The sequence below is a fragment of the Petaurus breviceps genome, unplaced genomic scaffold (genome assembly GCF_028583685.1).
Source record: "Petaurus breviceps papuanus isolate PSGF00001 unplaced genomic scaffold, PetGlider_PUasm1.0 171, whole genome shotgun sequence".
In the NCBI taxonomy this organism is placed as follows: Eukaryota; Metazoa; Chordata; class Mammalia; order Diprotodontia; family Petauridae; genus Petaurus; species Petaurus breviceps.
The window spans coordinates 8,318,620-8,332,354 of NW_027185754.1; the positions used below are offsets into that span (position 1 = coordinate 8,318,620).

A 13,735-nucleotide genomic window follows, 5' to 3' on the forward strand; every position below is an offset into this window, starting at 1 on the left:
ACAGCACTGTCCCTCACCAGTGGACAGTATTCACTCTCTGTCTGCAGGACAGTCTCAGAGCTTCTTAACCAAAAGCCAGGTTCCAGGACTTCTTCAACAACAGGACTGTCTTTCACCAGTAGACAAATCTGGCAAAACAACATCAAAACAGACAGACAAAGTACCAGCAAAACAGCCATGTCTCCTCAGTCCTTGGCAGCTCAGGGGGCAGGTCTCAAAAGTCCAGGGCAATTCAAAGTGGCCACCAGCAATTCTCTCTCTCTCTACGAGGTGCTGCTTCCAAAAAGATCTTCCGCCTCTCTCTAGTGTCTCCAAATCTACGTCACCAGCTCCTCCCAGTTCAGGACTTTCTTTTCACATCAAAAAGTCCATCCCACAGGTGGGATTAACAAGCTCTGGGTTTTAACACAATCAATTTGAAAACCAAGCCAATACAGGGGAATCTTTAATTGCCATTACTATCACAGGTAGGGAAACAACCAGTGGATAAGCAGAGATTTAAGATGAGAAAAAGGGAATGATTTAAAAAACAGACTTTTGGAGGAATCAGGAGGAAAAGGACTCAAAAGCACAAGTGGAGATGCTGACCTTGGCAAGCAGGGTTATCTCTTGTTCAGCATCTGGAGAAAATGGGGGATATTGTAGAGAATTTGGGGATATGGAGTAGGGGAGAAGATGCTTCATAGCATGGTCCCCTTTACTCAATCAACTATGAAGTGAGATTCTCTACTTAAAGGAAGGGAGAGGGAGCTTCAGAAGAGAAGGTTTGGGGTAGCTGCTATGGAGACTGTGATAGTCAAATGAGAAAGAATAAAATGATTGCCATGATGCAGTGAAGAAGGTCCCAGTGAAGTCAGCTAACACAAATTGTAGGGGATTCATTTGGCATGGTTATATGGTTTTCAGTAGCAGATAAATAGAAGCAAAAAAGGTGAAAGGTGAGAAAAACCCCAGACTGGGGTTCATTTATATCCCCAGAATCTAGCACATAGTAGGCACTTAATGCATGCATTTTCAAGTGGATAAAGGGTATAAAATGGAGTGGAATTGATTTGTTCAATCTTAGGGCAAAACTGAAGGGAGGAGTCAGACCAGAGCAGAGGTAATGGCCTGGGGAAACAGAGAGGAATAGAGGTCATGGTAAGTCCAAAGAATGGGTTTAGGAGGAGTAATGTGATCAGAAAATAGGAGGTTATGATGAGAGAGAGATTTCAGAATTCTGGATCATTAAGGTAGCACAGTTACGAATGCTGATCAAGGGTATAACCATCATTATGGATAACAGTGAGGTAGAATAAAGATGTAGGTTATGAAAATCAAGGAAGTTGAGGAAGGCAGGGATTGGGGTGAAAAGGAAGGCTGAGGAAGGCCAGTTGCTATTCCTGCTGGAGAAAGGAGGGAGAATAACCTGTAGACCAATAGATCTGTAGTCAAAGTTCTTGGACAGGGTAATCTAGATGGATGGAGGAGAAGAGGTCTCTGATTGATGGTGGCAAATGAATGGTTTGAAAGTAGTGGTGAAGGAGCAGCCAGGTAGCACAGTGAGTAAGAGCACCGGCTCCAGTGTAGGGATGACCTGGGGATTGAATCTGGGCTCAGACACTTAGCACCCACCCAGAAACACCTGGCCGTGTAACCTTGAGCAAGTTACTTAACCCCGATTGCTTTAAAAAAAAAAAAGTAGTGGTGAGGAGAAAGGAGTAAATCTTCTTGCAGCCAAGTGTGTGGAGTGGGTCATAAAAGCAGGATCACCAGCACTGGAGAGGGCAGCCAGGGTTGCAGTATCTCATGGAAAGAGCCAGCTTTCTGTTAGCATAAGAAGATGGAAAGAGTACTAAGTGAAGAGATCCAGCATGAAGGGAGAGTTTGTTAACAAAGGTAACTGTGTCAGAGAATGCAATGAGGCAGCTATAGATTATGGAAAGAGGGGACTGGGATGGATAGAGATGAGAGTGGGGAGAGGTAGAGGGAGGAAAGAATGTTTATCTTTGAGATACTGACTCTGAATAACAATAATAACAACTTTATGTAGCACTATAAGGATTTCATGCTCCCAACAACCCCGTGATGTAGATGTTGTTATTATTCCATTTTTATTGATGAGGAAATGGTATCTCATTTGCTTGCCCAGGGTTACACAGTTAGTAAGTATCTAGGACCAGATTTGAACTCAGGTCTTCCTGACTCCATGTCCAACACTCTCTTCCCTATGCCAAAAGTGAGGTCCACATCATTGGAGGTATTCACAAAGAAGCATGGAGATCAACTGTCTAGTTATACTATCAGAATGAGATCTGCATTGAATAGTAGGTTGCACTAAATGACCCGGAGGACCTCTTCATACGCTGGCATTTTTTTCTGATTCTATATTATTTTGTAGGTTAAACTTAGCCTTGAGTGTGGAGAGAGTGGGCCCTGGGTGGTGGTGCACAATATCTTTAGTCTGCACACGTGTTTAAATTTAGAGGTCTTTAAATCTGAAAAATACAGAGTATGCACATTTTTTGCTTAAACAAAGTTCCATTTTACAAAGTCCATACACCCAGTTTTAATATTATTACATACCCCAAACTGGGATTAATTCCAGAGCCAGAGCTTTATTATGTCGTATAGTATTTCTCCCATAGTCTCATATTCTGTGGTCTCCAGTCAGCTTCATCTCAGATGCTGGGTGCCTGGTGTGGCATGAAACCTAGCAAAATGCTTTGAGTAAATTGGAGGAACCCATCTTCTCCTAGGACTGTCCCCTTACATCTTCTGTGTTGCTCATCCCTGACCTTTAAAAGGTATTCAATCATTCAGTCAACCAACATTTATTAAGGATTTATTATGTATCCGACATTTTTCAAAGTGCCAAGCATACAAAAAAAGGCAAAAAGCATGGTCTCTGCCCTCAAGGAGCTTTTATTCCGAGGGGAAGAAACAACCTGTAAATAAGTAGATACTGTATAGAGTAGATGAAGGTAATCTCATGGGGAAAGCCTTTGCTTCTCAGGAAACTAGAAAGGAGGTAGGATTAGAGCTATCTTGAAGGAAACCAGGGAAACTATTCAGCTTTGGCCCTGTGGTTTGCCAGTGGGTTGGGTTGGGTCAGTTTGGGTTAGTGGTGGCAATAGTATTCTAGCTTACTAGAGCCTTAGGAATGGAGATGGATGGTCTCTGAATCATGGCGGCCAAGACATCATTTTCTATTGTCCAGTACCTCATCCTGTGTCAGCTTCCAAAATACCTAGTAAGTTGGGTCCCAGAAAGCAGCTTAGGTCTATTGTTTTATCTTTATTTATTTCCATAATTAGATCGCGAGCTCCAGGAGGCAAGGGATCATACTATATCTGTACTTTACATCTTTTCCGTGTCTATCACATAATAGACATTTAATAAATGTTTGTTAGATGATGATATGAAAATGAATCTGACTCTGTCATAAGCTTCTTCATCTGGTCTTCCACAAAACCTTTCTTGATTCCTTCCTTCCTTCCCTGACTACTTTATATTTCATTACCCTTTATTTATTTTGTATATATGTACATATTGGCTCCCTAGTAGAATGTAAACTCCTGAAGAGCAAGGATTCTTTAGACATTTTGTTTTGGTATCTCCAGCTTCTACTAGTCCTAATGCTTGGTACATAGTAGGTCCTTAAATTCTTGTTTGCTTGTTTTCACTCTTTCTAGTCCAATTGTGTATAAATAGCCTAAGGGCTTTCCTCTTTTCCCTACGGGGTCTTCCTTACTTCATCCCCTCTCTCTGTTTATCTGTATGAGTTCAGAATTCACAAATGCTCTTTCTCTTCTCTTTCAGTCGAAGAGGGGGAATCCTCCGACTTCACCCTCACCTGGGACTCCTCAGTGACTCCATCAGGTAAATAACTTGGGGGTTGGGGTGGTGGGCACCCAGTTGCTGGCCAGGTTAACATAAAGCCACCAAGTTGGTTATAGAAAATGTATTCCATGTGTCACATTCCTTTCTCCAACCCAGGACTACCCACTGCAACACAATTTTTATATCAGTTCCATATGGTCAATAAAATCTATTACATACAGAGACTAATATACTCTTATCCTCCAGAGAGCCATTTTTTCTTCTTGTGGGCACACTGAAATGGGTAGTGATTTCTTCAGTGAGACTGCTTTGAAGTTGCCTGCATCGGGCATCATTGCACATTCATTCCAATCTAATTACATAAAAGCTACTTTAATAGGAATTTTAAACTCCAATCTAAATCAGAATACATATATTTCCCTTTCCACAAGGAACTGCACCATGCTGTCAGGCTTGGTGGATTCAAGCTTGCATCCTTGGGGTGAGGTATCAGGGAGAAGCTGATAGACACTCACCAGACTGCTTCTGCTGTGTGTGTGTGTGTGTGTGTGTGTGTGAGAGAGAGAGAGAGAGAGAGAGAGAGAGAGAGAGAGAGAGAGAGAGGACAGAAAGAAGTAGCATGATCTGTCAATAAGCAAAGGTTTATTAAGCACTGTGCTTAATTAATTAATTAATTAAGCACTGCCAAGTACTGTGCTAGGCACTGAAGCTATAAAGATAAAAATGAGATAGTCTTTTCCCTCAAGGAGACTGTATTCTACTACATGATCAAATGGAGGAGATCTGTCTGTCTGTCTGTCTGTCTATCTATCTATCTATCTATCCATCCATCCATCTATCTGTTCATCCATCTATCTATCTATGTGTTTAAATATGTGTATGGATCTATCTAGCATCTAGCTATCATTTATCAATCCATCTATCATCTATGTATGTAGGTATGTGTGGGTCTATCTAACATCTTTATTTCTAGTATATGCATATACATACATACTATATATCTAGCCTGTATGTATATTCATATAAATGTATGCTTATATGCATATATATATATGTATATACTTGGGATTCAGGAAGCCCAAGTCCTATTTCTGGTTTGGTCACTTACTACTTATGTGACCCTGGGAAAGTTCCTTTGCCTTTCTAGACTACCCTTTCCTCCTTGTGTGATGAAGTGATAAGCCTGAGATGGGCCCTGAGATACACAGTTCTGCTCTACCCTTCTAGGATTTTAGGCTTCCAACCTGCCAGCGGGGATCTAGAATGATAAAGAACTTAACTGGAGAAGTGTTTAAAGCTTTATACTGATTTGGGAGGGAGGGAGTCAGCTGGACCCTCCAGCTGGATTAATTTGAGTGGAGGAAGCTCCTTATTGTCCTATTTCTCATCCTGCTGCCTATGAAATGTATTTTCCTGGTGCAGTTATTTGACAGATTCTTTAGTAGCTCCAGGTCTGCTAACAGGATGCTTGTTCTTCCCTAATCCACATGTTGCCTAGTGAAACACACGATGTTATTCCAGAGGTAAATTTGCGGTGAAGAAAGAGTGACAGATTTGGGGTCAGAAGATGTGGGCTTAATTCCTGTCTTTAATTCTTGATATCAGGCAAGCAAATTTCTTCATTTGTAAAATGAGATTGTACTAAATGGTCTCAGAAGTCCTTACCTTCTGTCTCCAAAGCTATGAATCTTAGACATAAGTAGCCTTTTATATCAGTGAGGGGGGATTGGATTAAATCAATGAGGGGGAATTGGATTAAATCAATGAGGGTAGCAGGAACCATGCTATGGCCCATGTAGTTTCTGAGAACTTTCTTTTCTTCCTTCCTTCCTTCCTTCCTTCCTTCCTTCCTTCCTTCCTTCCTTTCTTCCTTCCTTCCTTTTTTTTTCTCTCTTTCGGGGAGAAGGCAGGGCAATTGGGGTTAAGTGACTTGCCCAAGGTCACATGGCTAGTGTTGTGTCTGAGATGGGATTTGAACTCAGCGTCTCTTGACTGTAGGGCGCTGCTTTACTCACTGCGCCACCTAGCTGCCCCAGAGGGGCATCTTTCTTTATCTTTCATTTCACAAATGAATGGAAAGGTCCTTACTGACACACTGTTAAGATTAGAGATTCTAAGTGGCAGGCATGGTTTTGAATATTGGGATAGGAGGGGGAAATTCTGAAGAGGGTCTTTGTGTCTGGAGCTCACATTGCATGAGAAATAACTAAAACTCGTGTTGGTTGTTTGATCTTAGTCCTTGGGAAAAGGGTAGGGCCAATACCAATGCTACCTACCAGGAATCTCCCATTATACAAAAAGTCTGTTCCTGGATTGGGGTAAAGAATCTTGTGACCTTGAGGAGAGTCTTGGAGATTCTCTGAAGGGGGTTGGGGATTATATTGAAAAAGGTTCTTTTCTTTGTAGTCCTTCTGATCCTCTATTTTGCCTGAGCTGGTTGGGTTTTAAATCTGATGATAGTGATTTGGGAAATTAAATTAAATTGGGAATTTAAATGGGGGTAAGGATAGGGCTACTTATTGGTTTCGCTAGCCTTAGTATAGCCAAACAGCCTAGGGTTGATTTTGTGTGATGCTCCAGGGAGTGGAAAGCTTCTCTTACTTGGAGTCTCGACAGATATGTATGAATACAGAAGCAGGATTCAACTCTTAGGACATATTGTAGTTTGAGCTGTGAGGACCTGGTGGCATACTTGCTATTATTTAATTAATAACCCTGAGTTTCTTGATTGTGGCTAGACTTCTAGCTTCTTAGTTGGTCCTGTCCCATATGTTGGACTGAGGAGACCAGGGGACAGCATGGGTAAAATGAGTACCTTCAATGGCCAAGCAGCAAGGCTTAGTGGAAGCTGGTAGGAGTCAAGCATGGCAGAAGATGACCCATGATGGATTAGCTTGGCATGCACCTGTGGCAAGATGGGGTAACAAAAAGCCAGAGTCATGGGGCAGCTAGGTGGTACAGTAAACAGAGCACTGACCCTGGAGTCAGGGGGATCTGAGTTCAAAATCCAGCCATAGACATTTAACACTTACTAGCTATGTGACCTTGGGCATGTCACTTAACCACAATTGCCCTGCCTGCCCCACTCCAAAAAGACCAAAAAAACCCCAGAGTCAGATGTGGAGTAAAACTGTAGGTCTGCAAACAGTGGTGAGTGATGAGGGCAACAGTGGTGGATTTTTCCTTTCTGTTTCTGTTTGAATCAGACTAATTACAGAATTTTTGGATTCCTGAACCCTAGCCATCTTATGGGTAGGAGAAAAATCTTACCTACATTTGGAGTGATATCTTGAGAGGGAAGAAGCTGCTTGGGAGAAGACATCTCTCTCGTAGACATGGAGTGAATGTGAGGAAAGCCATTGGTTTCTTTGGCCCCTTTTTATCAGTGTAAGGTATGGTGCAGTGTGCTGAGCCAAAGAGCTGAGCATGGAGGTGGGCTGCCAGGAGAGTGATGGCAGAACTGTATAAAGGGTTGTAATATATAGTGGTCTGTATGCTGGAGTTACTCATTGGTGTGAGGTTTACCTCTGCAACCATGGTCCCAGTGCACCAGGCTTTCATTTTGTTCTTTATGATGCCCCTGTTTGCATTAGCTCGGGTCGTGTGATGTAGAACTTCAATAAAGAAAAATAAAACACGACGTGTTCTGGAGCTCATTCCTGGCCCCCCTCTGGCCACCTCTACTGAAGAGGAAACTCTGGCCTCCCCCTCTAGGAGCCTGACCACTGCTCAATCCTAGAAGGGTATTTGTAAGTGTAGTATTGCAGAAACAGAGGAAAGGATTGAGGAAGGGAGGGGAGAGGAAAAGAGGGAGGGAGGGAGGAAGGAAGTGAGGAAGGAAGGAAGGAAAAAAGGAAGGGAGGGAGGGAGGAAGGAAGGAAGGAAGGAAAGAAGGAAGGAAGGAAGGAAGGAAAGAAAGAAAAAAGACCAGAGTCTACTCACAATAATAATTTCTTGCCCTGGCTCCTGGGCTGGGCACAGAAGCAAGAGGATGGATTTAGAAATCTTTGTTCATTGAACAGGAAAGTTACTTTCTCAGAGGAGCCATGGCCAGGCTTAATATTCCGCACTTCTGCTATGGTTCTTCTCCCTCCCTCCTGCTCTTCCGTTCCCCAGAACACTTTCCTTCCTCTGCCCACCCTGCATACAGTTTAGCTGTGTCCTTCACTGTCTCCCCATTCTTCTCTCTGTTCACTTTGAATGCAGTCTTCTGGTATCATTTCAGAACATGTTCTTAAAGCAAATGATGTAGTAAAGCTTTAACAAACTGCATTGTTTGGCTAATCCATGAAATAAGCCCAAACATTGCTGTCACAACTGTTACTGTTACTATTACTACTACCAACCCTATCATCATTAACATTATTATTTCTTCTCATTCTCGTCTTTATATTCAATGAGATTCAGAAAAGAAACAGCCCTGGAAGGAGATGCTGTCCTATGACTGTTCAGCATTCACAGGCTATTGTGCAAGTGGCTAACATGATTTATTTTTGTAATTGAATGAAAGCTTTGGGATGCAAACTCAGGTTATTATTGTTACCATTACCTTGTTCTCATCTTTCTTGATGGCCTTCAGATAGAAATGGTCTGTAGACAAATTGCTATCCTGCTATTATTCTTTTATGTGTAATGTTCTGCAGACTATTGAACAGGAGGATAAAATAATGATTTTTTTTTCAATTGAATAAAAATATTGGGATGTGATCTCATCTTCTGCCGGCTCAGTAAAAGCATCTTTCGGACAACGTCAGGAGAGGAAAGGATGAGAAGTTCCTTTTACTGCTTTCACATGATTTTGATTTCTTCTGCTGGGTCTCTGCTTTTTGAAAGACTTTTGTTTCATTTAGCTTAGAGATGATCAGTATTTGTTGGGGGGCAACATCTATTAAAATATAGTTTGTAAATTTTTATGGACTAGTGTTACATACCTGGGTGATTATGGGCAACAGCAGTTTTGTCTGTGATAGTGGTCTCATTCCCTCACTCATTTATTGGATTCTCAAGGATGTTTTGAAGTCTGTATGTGGCACAGCTAGGTGGCATAGTGGATAGTGCTGGGCCTGGAGTCAGGAAGACTCATTTTCCTGATATCAAATCTGGCCTTAGACACTTCCTACCAGTGTGACCCTGGGCAAGTCACTTAACCCTGTTTACCTCAGTTTCCTTTTCTGCAAAATGAACTAGAGAAGGAAGTGGCAAACCACTCCAGTATCTTTGCCAAGAACACCCTAAATGAGGTCATGAAGAGTTGGACATGACTGAAACCACTGAACAATAACAAAAACAAATGTGTAAGATTGGGGTTTTTTCATCGGGTGTATCAAAACTAGCAAGCTTCTGACGTAGAAGCCTAGTTACCAGGTCAAGTCTTGTCAGGCGTTCAGTAGGTGCTAAATTTTCAGCCTGCAGTGCTGAGTTGAAGTTTCTACCATTTCATTATCGTTGTTGCTGTTTTTACTGGCAGTGCTTGTGCCTTCTTCATCATCCTCATTGTCATCCTCCTCCTCCTCCTCATCTCCTTGTCTTCTTTTTCTATGGAGTTTAAATAAAAGTGGTCCTCAGACTAGTGGCTCTCCTTGCTTTTATTCTTTTATATTTAGTGTTCTACAGATCTTTTATATATATATATATATATATATATATATATATGTACGTGTGTGTGTGTGTGTGTTTTGCCTATATATATGTGGGCAAAAATCCCCTCCTTTTGTAGTTAAGTACAAGTACTCAGATTCCAGATGATGACGATGGTAATGAAGAACAATGAATCTGGAAAGAGGTGGATGCGTTTGTAGTTCTGTATTTCTCAAAGAGCCCCCAGTGAGCCAGTTTGATCTAACAAATGGACCTGAGCATTATTTAAAAGTCTTGAACTGGAACAAAAGCAGATCAAAAGAGACCCTAAAGTGAACTGGTGTCTTTGTGTTTTGGTCCAGAGCTCCTGCCCCTCTTTTTTCCCTTTGGAAAGCACAGACTTCAGTCTGCCCAGTTGGGTTCTCTGTGAGGCGGGGAGCATGGGGGCGAAGAACAGGGCCGAGGGTTTGCCAGGGTTTGGGCAGATCTGTTTCTTCCCATGGAAGAACTGGTTAATTTGCTGACATGTGCTAATTGTTGGCTGACAGGCTCCTTATCTGAGCTTATTTATGGGACAGTGACAGACTGGCTTGTGGTTTGAGAGAAACAGTCAATAGTAATCAGTTGTTTATGATGTCTCGCAATCCCCAAACTCTAATGGAAGTTGTATCTCTTTTGTGCTCAACTTCTCCATCCAATGATGACTCATTTTTCGGACTTCCTCCAGGAAACATGGGTATCTCAGCCCTTGATGCTGAGTTCAGTTTTGACTTGCACTGCTGTTGCTGTCTTTTTGCAGGAAAGGTTGAGGAGCTGAAAATGTCTTCCGTTGTCTTCAAGGGCTGGGCATTGGGGCTCCACATGGGATCCTTTACCCATTCAAAATCAAGGCTCAATGTAGGTGGCAAGTTGAGTGGGGAGAACTGGCATCTGAAGATGAGATTAGCCTGCCAGTGTAGATCTGGTGAGATGATCCTGAAGACCTAAACAGTGTCCAGTAGATGCCTGGATGAGTGGAGCCTCAGTGGAAGGTACATGCAGAGACCCAGGCATTCAGGTGATCAGTGCCAGGGAGGTCCAGATTGACCAGTTGAGAAACAGCGGGTAATTATCCACTTCCAGAAGAACAGGGATTGCATTCCCCAAGAATGGGAGAGAAAAGATGAGTCCTCAATACCAGAACAGAAATGGGATCATAGTTTAGAGTCATAGGTGTTGAACTGGCAAAACTTACAAAAATGTTGAAAATTGTTTTAACATGTGTTTGAGGGGAAAATGAAATATTATATTAAAAATAAAAAAAGTTGAGCTAGAAGTGACCGTAGAGCCCATCTCTTCGTTTCACAGATGAGGAAACTGGGGCTTAAGGGAGGGTGAGACTTGCCCAACATCACACAGACAGTGTCAGAGGTAGAATTTGAACCCAGATCTTCTGACTACAAGGACAGGGCAGTGGCTAGCAGTCACAAGGAATAAGGTAAGAGTCCACTTGTTAGAACTTAGTACAAGGTCAAAGCAGGAGCAATTAAGGCTGACACGATGCTCTCTTTCCTTCCTTGCCTCAGAGGCAATTAATGCAATTAATCAGCTTGGTCCTAGGGAGGAAGCTCAGCCTCTGGGTAAGCATTAGTAGTCTTAGCGCCAAAGGCTGCGGGGATGTCAGAAGAGGGAATCAGGTCGACCATTTTGTCCATTCTCCAGTTCCTTCAATCCTCGTCTGTTCGGACTAAGCTTAAGCCAATGATGGTGGCTTCTGAATGGGTGCTGACCCATGAGTACCTAAACCATGTAATGTGGAAGCTACTTCATGAAGGAACTTGATTCTATTGTACTCAGGATGAGTGGAGGTCTCTGCGTGTACCTTCCAGTCTATTGTACTCAGGACTGGGGTGAGAGATGAGGGTATCCGTTCTTTTTAACCTGCTCCCGAGGTGGCAAAGTTACCAGAAACCTTGACCATCTTCTGTATGATGGCACTTGCACATCATGTTCCCCTATGTCTGGGGGTAATCTCCAATGATTTCCAAGCTCTGACCATGGAGGCCCTTGGAAATGTACAAAAAATTTACATTTCACTGAGGTAATGGGGACATCTTATACTTCAGATGGAAACCCCTTTCCAAAAAGTATTATTAGCCTGGGTCTTATGGGACGAAGGCCTTTTATTTTTTGTTGTGAGATGTGACTGAGACATGAACGAATTTTACTCCTTTCCTGTTTATTTTAAAAGAGTGGCTTCTATTTCTAGAACGCCTTGTGTTTTGCAAAGTGCAGTGATGCCACTAGTCTTCATTTTACAGGTGAAAAAAACTGAGGCCTGCAGAAATTATAGGACTTGTCCAACATCTAGTAACTGGCCAAGTTTCCACTCAAACCCAGTTTTTCTGATTCCACATCCAGTGTTCTTTTGAGTGAGGTACCTTTCCCAAAACAAAGCGTAAAGGTGCCCCTAACCTTTCTCTTTGTTCCTGCCCATCTCCACTTAAAATTATTTTTCTTTTGATTCTGTGATGACATTGGCAGGGGTGGAATATTGGCCCCTGGTATAGAAAGTGCTCATGGGAACCTTCTGCTAGCAATGTCTGGGGGCACTATGAGATTCAGTTACTTGGCTAAGGTCACACAGTCATTATGTTCCCAGAAGCAGTGTTGAATTCAGATTTTCCTGACTCTGAGGCTAGCTTTCTTTCCCTTACTCCTTGCTGTCTCTTGTCTCCATTTCATTGATGGAGTGGAGAAGGAAAGTGTGTTGAGGTGATATCCTTACCACATTGGGTTAATCATTGGATTGCTTGGGGTTACCTGCTGTTACTCTTCTACCCACAGGGACTGGTCAAGCCTAAGTTAGTCTTACTCAACCCAGAGAAGAGGGAAGTATCCAGGACAGGTCTTTGCTTCTGTCCAGGAAACCACTACGTCTTTGGCTGAGCCTGTAAAACCCCTGTGCTTCCGAGCTCTGGGCCTCTCTCGCCAATCCATCCTCTCGAGGAGAACCATGGGACATTTTAAAGAAGCAGGAAAGTCTTACTAAATAGATGTAGAATTCCAGGCATTTTAAAGACTTATGAAATGCATTTTTATATGGGGTTTTCTGGGGGAATTTCTCATTAGCTAGACTGGGAAGCCTTCAGGGATTTGAGCTCAGAGGTCTGGGGCAGGCAGAGTAAGTCACTGTGCCCCAGGAGCTGGCCAAGCACAGAAGGCATTCCCTTCCTTGTATGCTCTCTAAACCTGAGGCAGAGACTGGCTGTTCTGGACAGCCCTTTGTTAGAGCGGCAGCCTGGTAAAGTGGGTTTAAATAACCTTAAGGTGGTGACATGAGCTGAGAGAAGGCTGGGGAAATTGAGCTCAGTTACCATGGCGAACGGAAGGGACAGCAGGGCAGCTTGAACTTTGCAGTGTGTATCTGAATGTATGTGTGTATGCTTGCACGTGTACATGTGTACACGTGCACAAGCAATCACAACTGGAGATACCAGGAGGAGGTACAGAAGCAGGGCCTTAGGCATCAGACTGATAGCAGCTAGCTGAACTTGGGAGACTGCTGCCCTGTCTGTGTGTGGACAGTAAGGCAACAACACAGGGAAGTGGCCACCACAGATGACCGGGACCTATTCTGCTAAGAGGATGTGGGCGTTTTGGGTCCACCCCCATCCTCTGTCCTTGTACCATATGTAATTCAGCTGGCAGGGGTTCAAGCCCGGGCGCTGGTGGGCTGCCAGCATGGGGCCCCCATGCTGGGTTAGTACTCTGGGCTGCTTCCTCTTTTAATTGCCTGATGTGTGTGTGTGTGTGTGTGTGTGTGTGTGTGTGTGTGTCTCTGTGCAAATGTGATGTGTGTCTGTGTGCAAGTGTGATGTGTGTGTGTGTGTGTGAGAGAGAGAGAGAGAGAGAGAAAAGTTTCATTTGTTTATGTAGCATTCTTTTTCTATTTCAGTTGCTCATTTTTTTCTCTGACAAATTTGGAGGTGGAGGTTTTTGACTTTTCCTAGGATAGCCCTGGCTGGTCTTACTCATTTCTCCATGCTCTGAGCCTGGGGCATCCTCAGCTTTGTGTGATGGATGCCTCCTTAGTCACTTTCCTCCCTTGGTGCCCAGCTCTCAGCCCACCTGACCAAGGGAAGCCTATATCAGACCCTAGGAGAACAAAGCCATTGTTCTTGTTCCCTTTCTTGTCTCTCTGTCTGTCTGTTTCTCTCTCCCTCCCTCTTTTTTCCTCTCCTTTTGCTCTCTCTCGTTCTCTCTCTTTTGTTCTTTCTTATTCTCTCACTCTTTGTCTCTGTCTCTCTCATTCTCTCTCCCATTTTCTCTGTCTCTGTCTGTCTCTTTCTCTCTG

At 43.1% G+C, this 13,735-nt stretch overlaps 1 protein-coding gene across 1 annotated transcript in view; it reads left to right on the top strand.

The window, feature by feature from the left end:
* The window catches only part of ZNF423 (zinc finger protein 423), a 438,674-nt gene that overhangs the window by 85,590 nt on the left and 339,349 nt on the right, over positions 1-13,735 (top strand). The window contains exon 2 of the mRNA XM_069082540.1: positions 3,802-3,861. Coding sequence (XP_068938641.1) covers positions 3,802-3,861 — 60 coding nt within the window. The remainder of the gene's footprint in view (positions 1-3,801; positions 3,862-13,735) is intronic.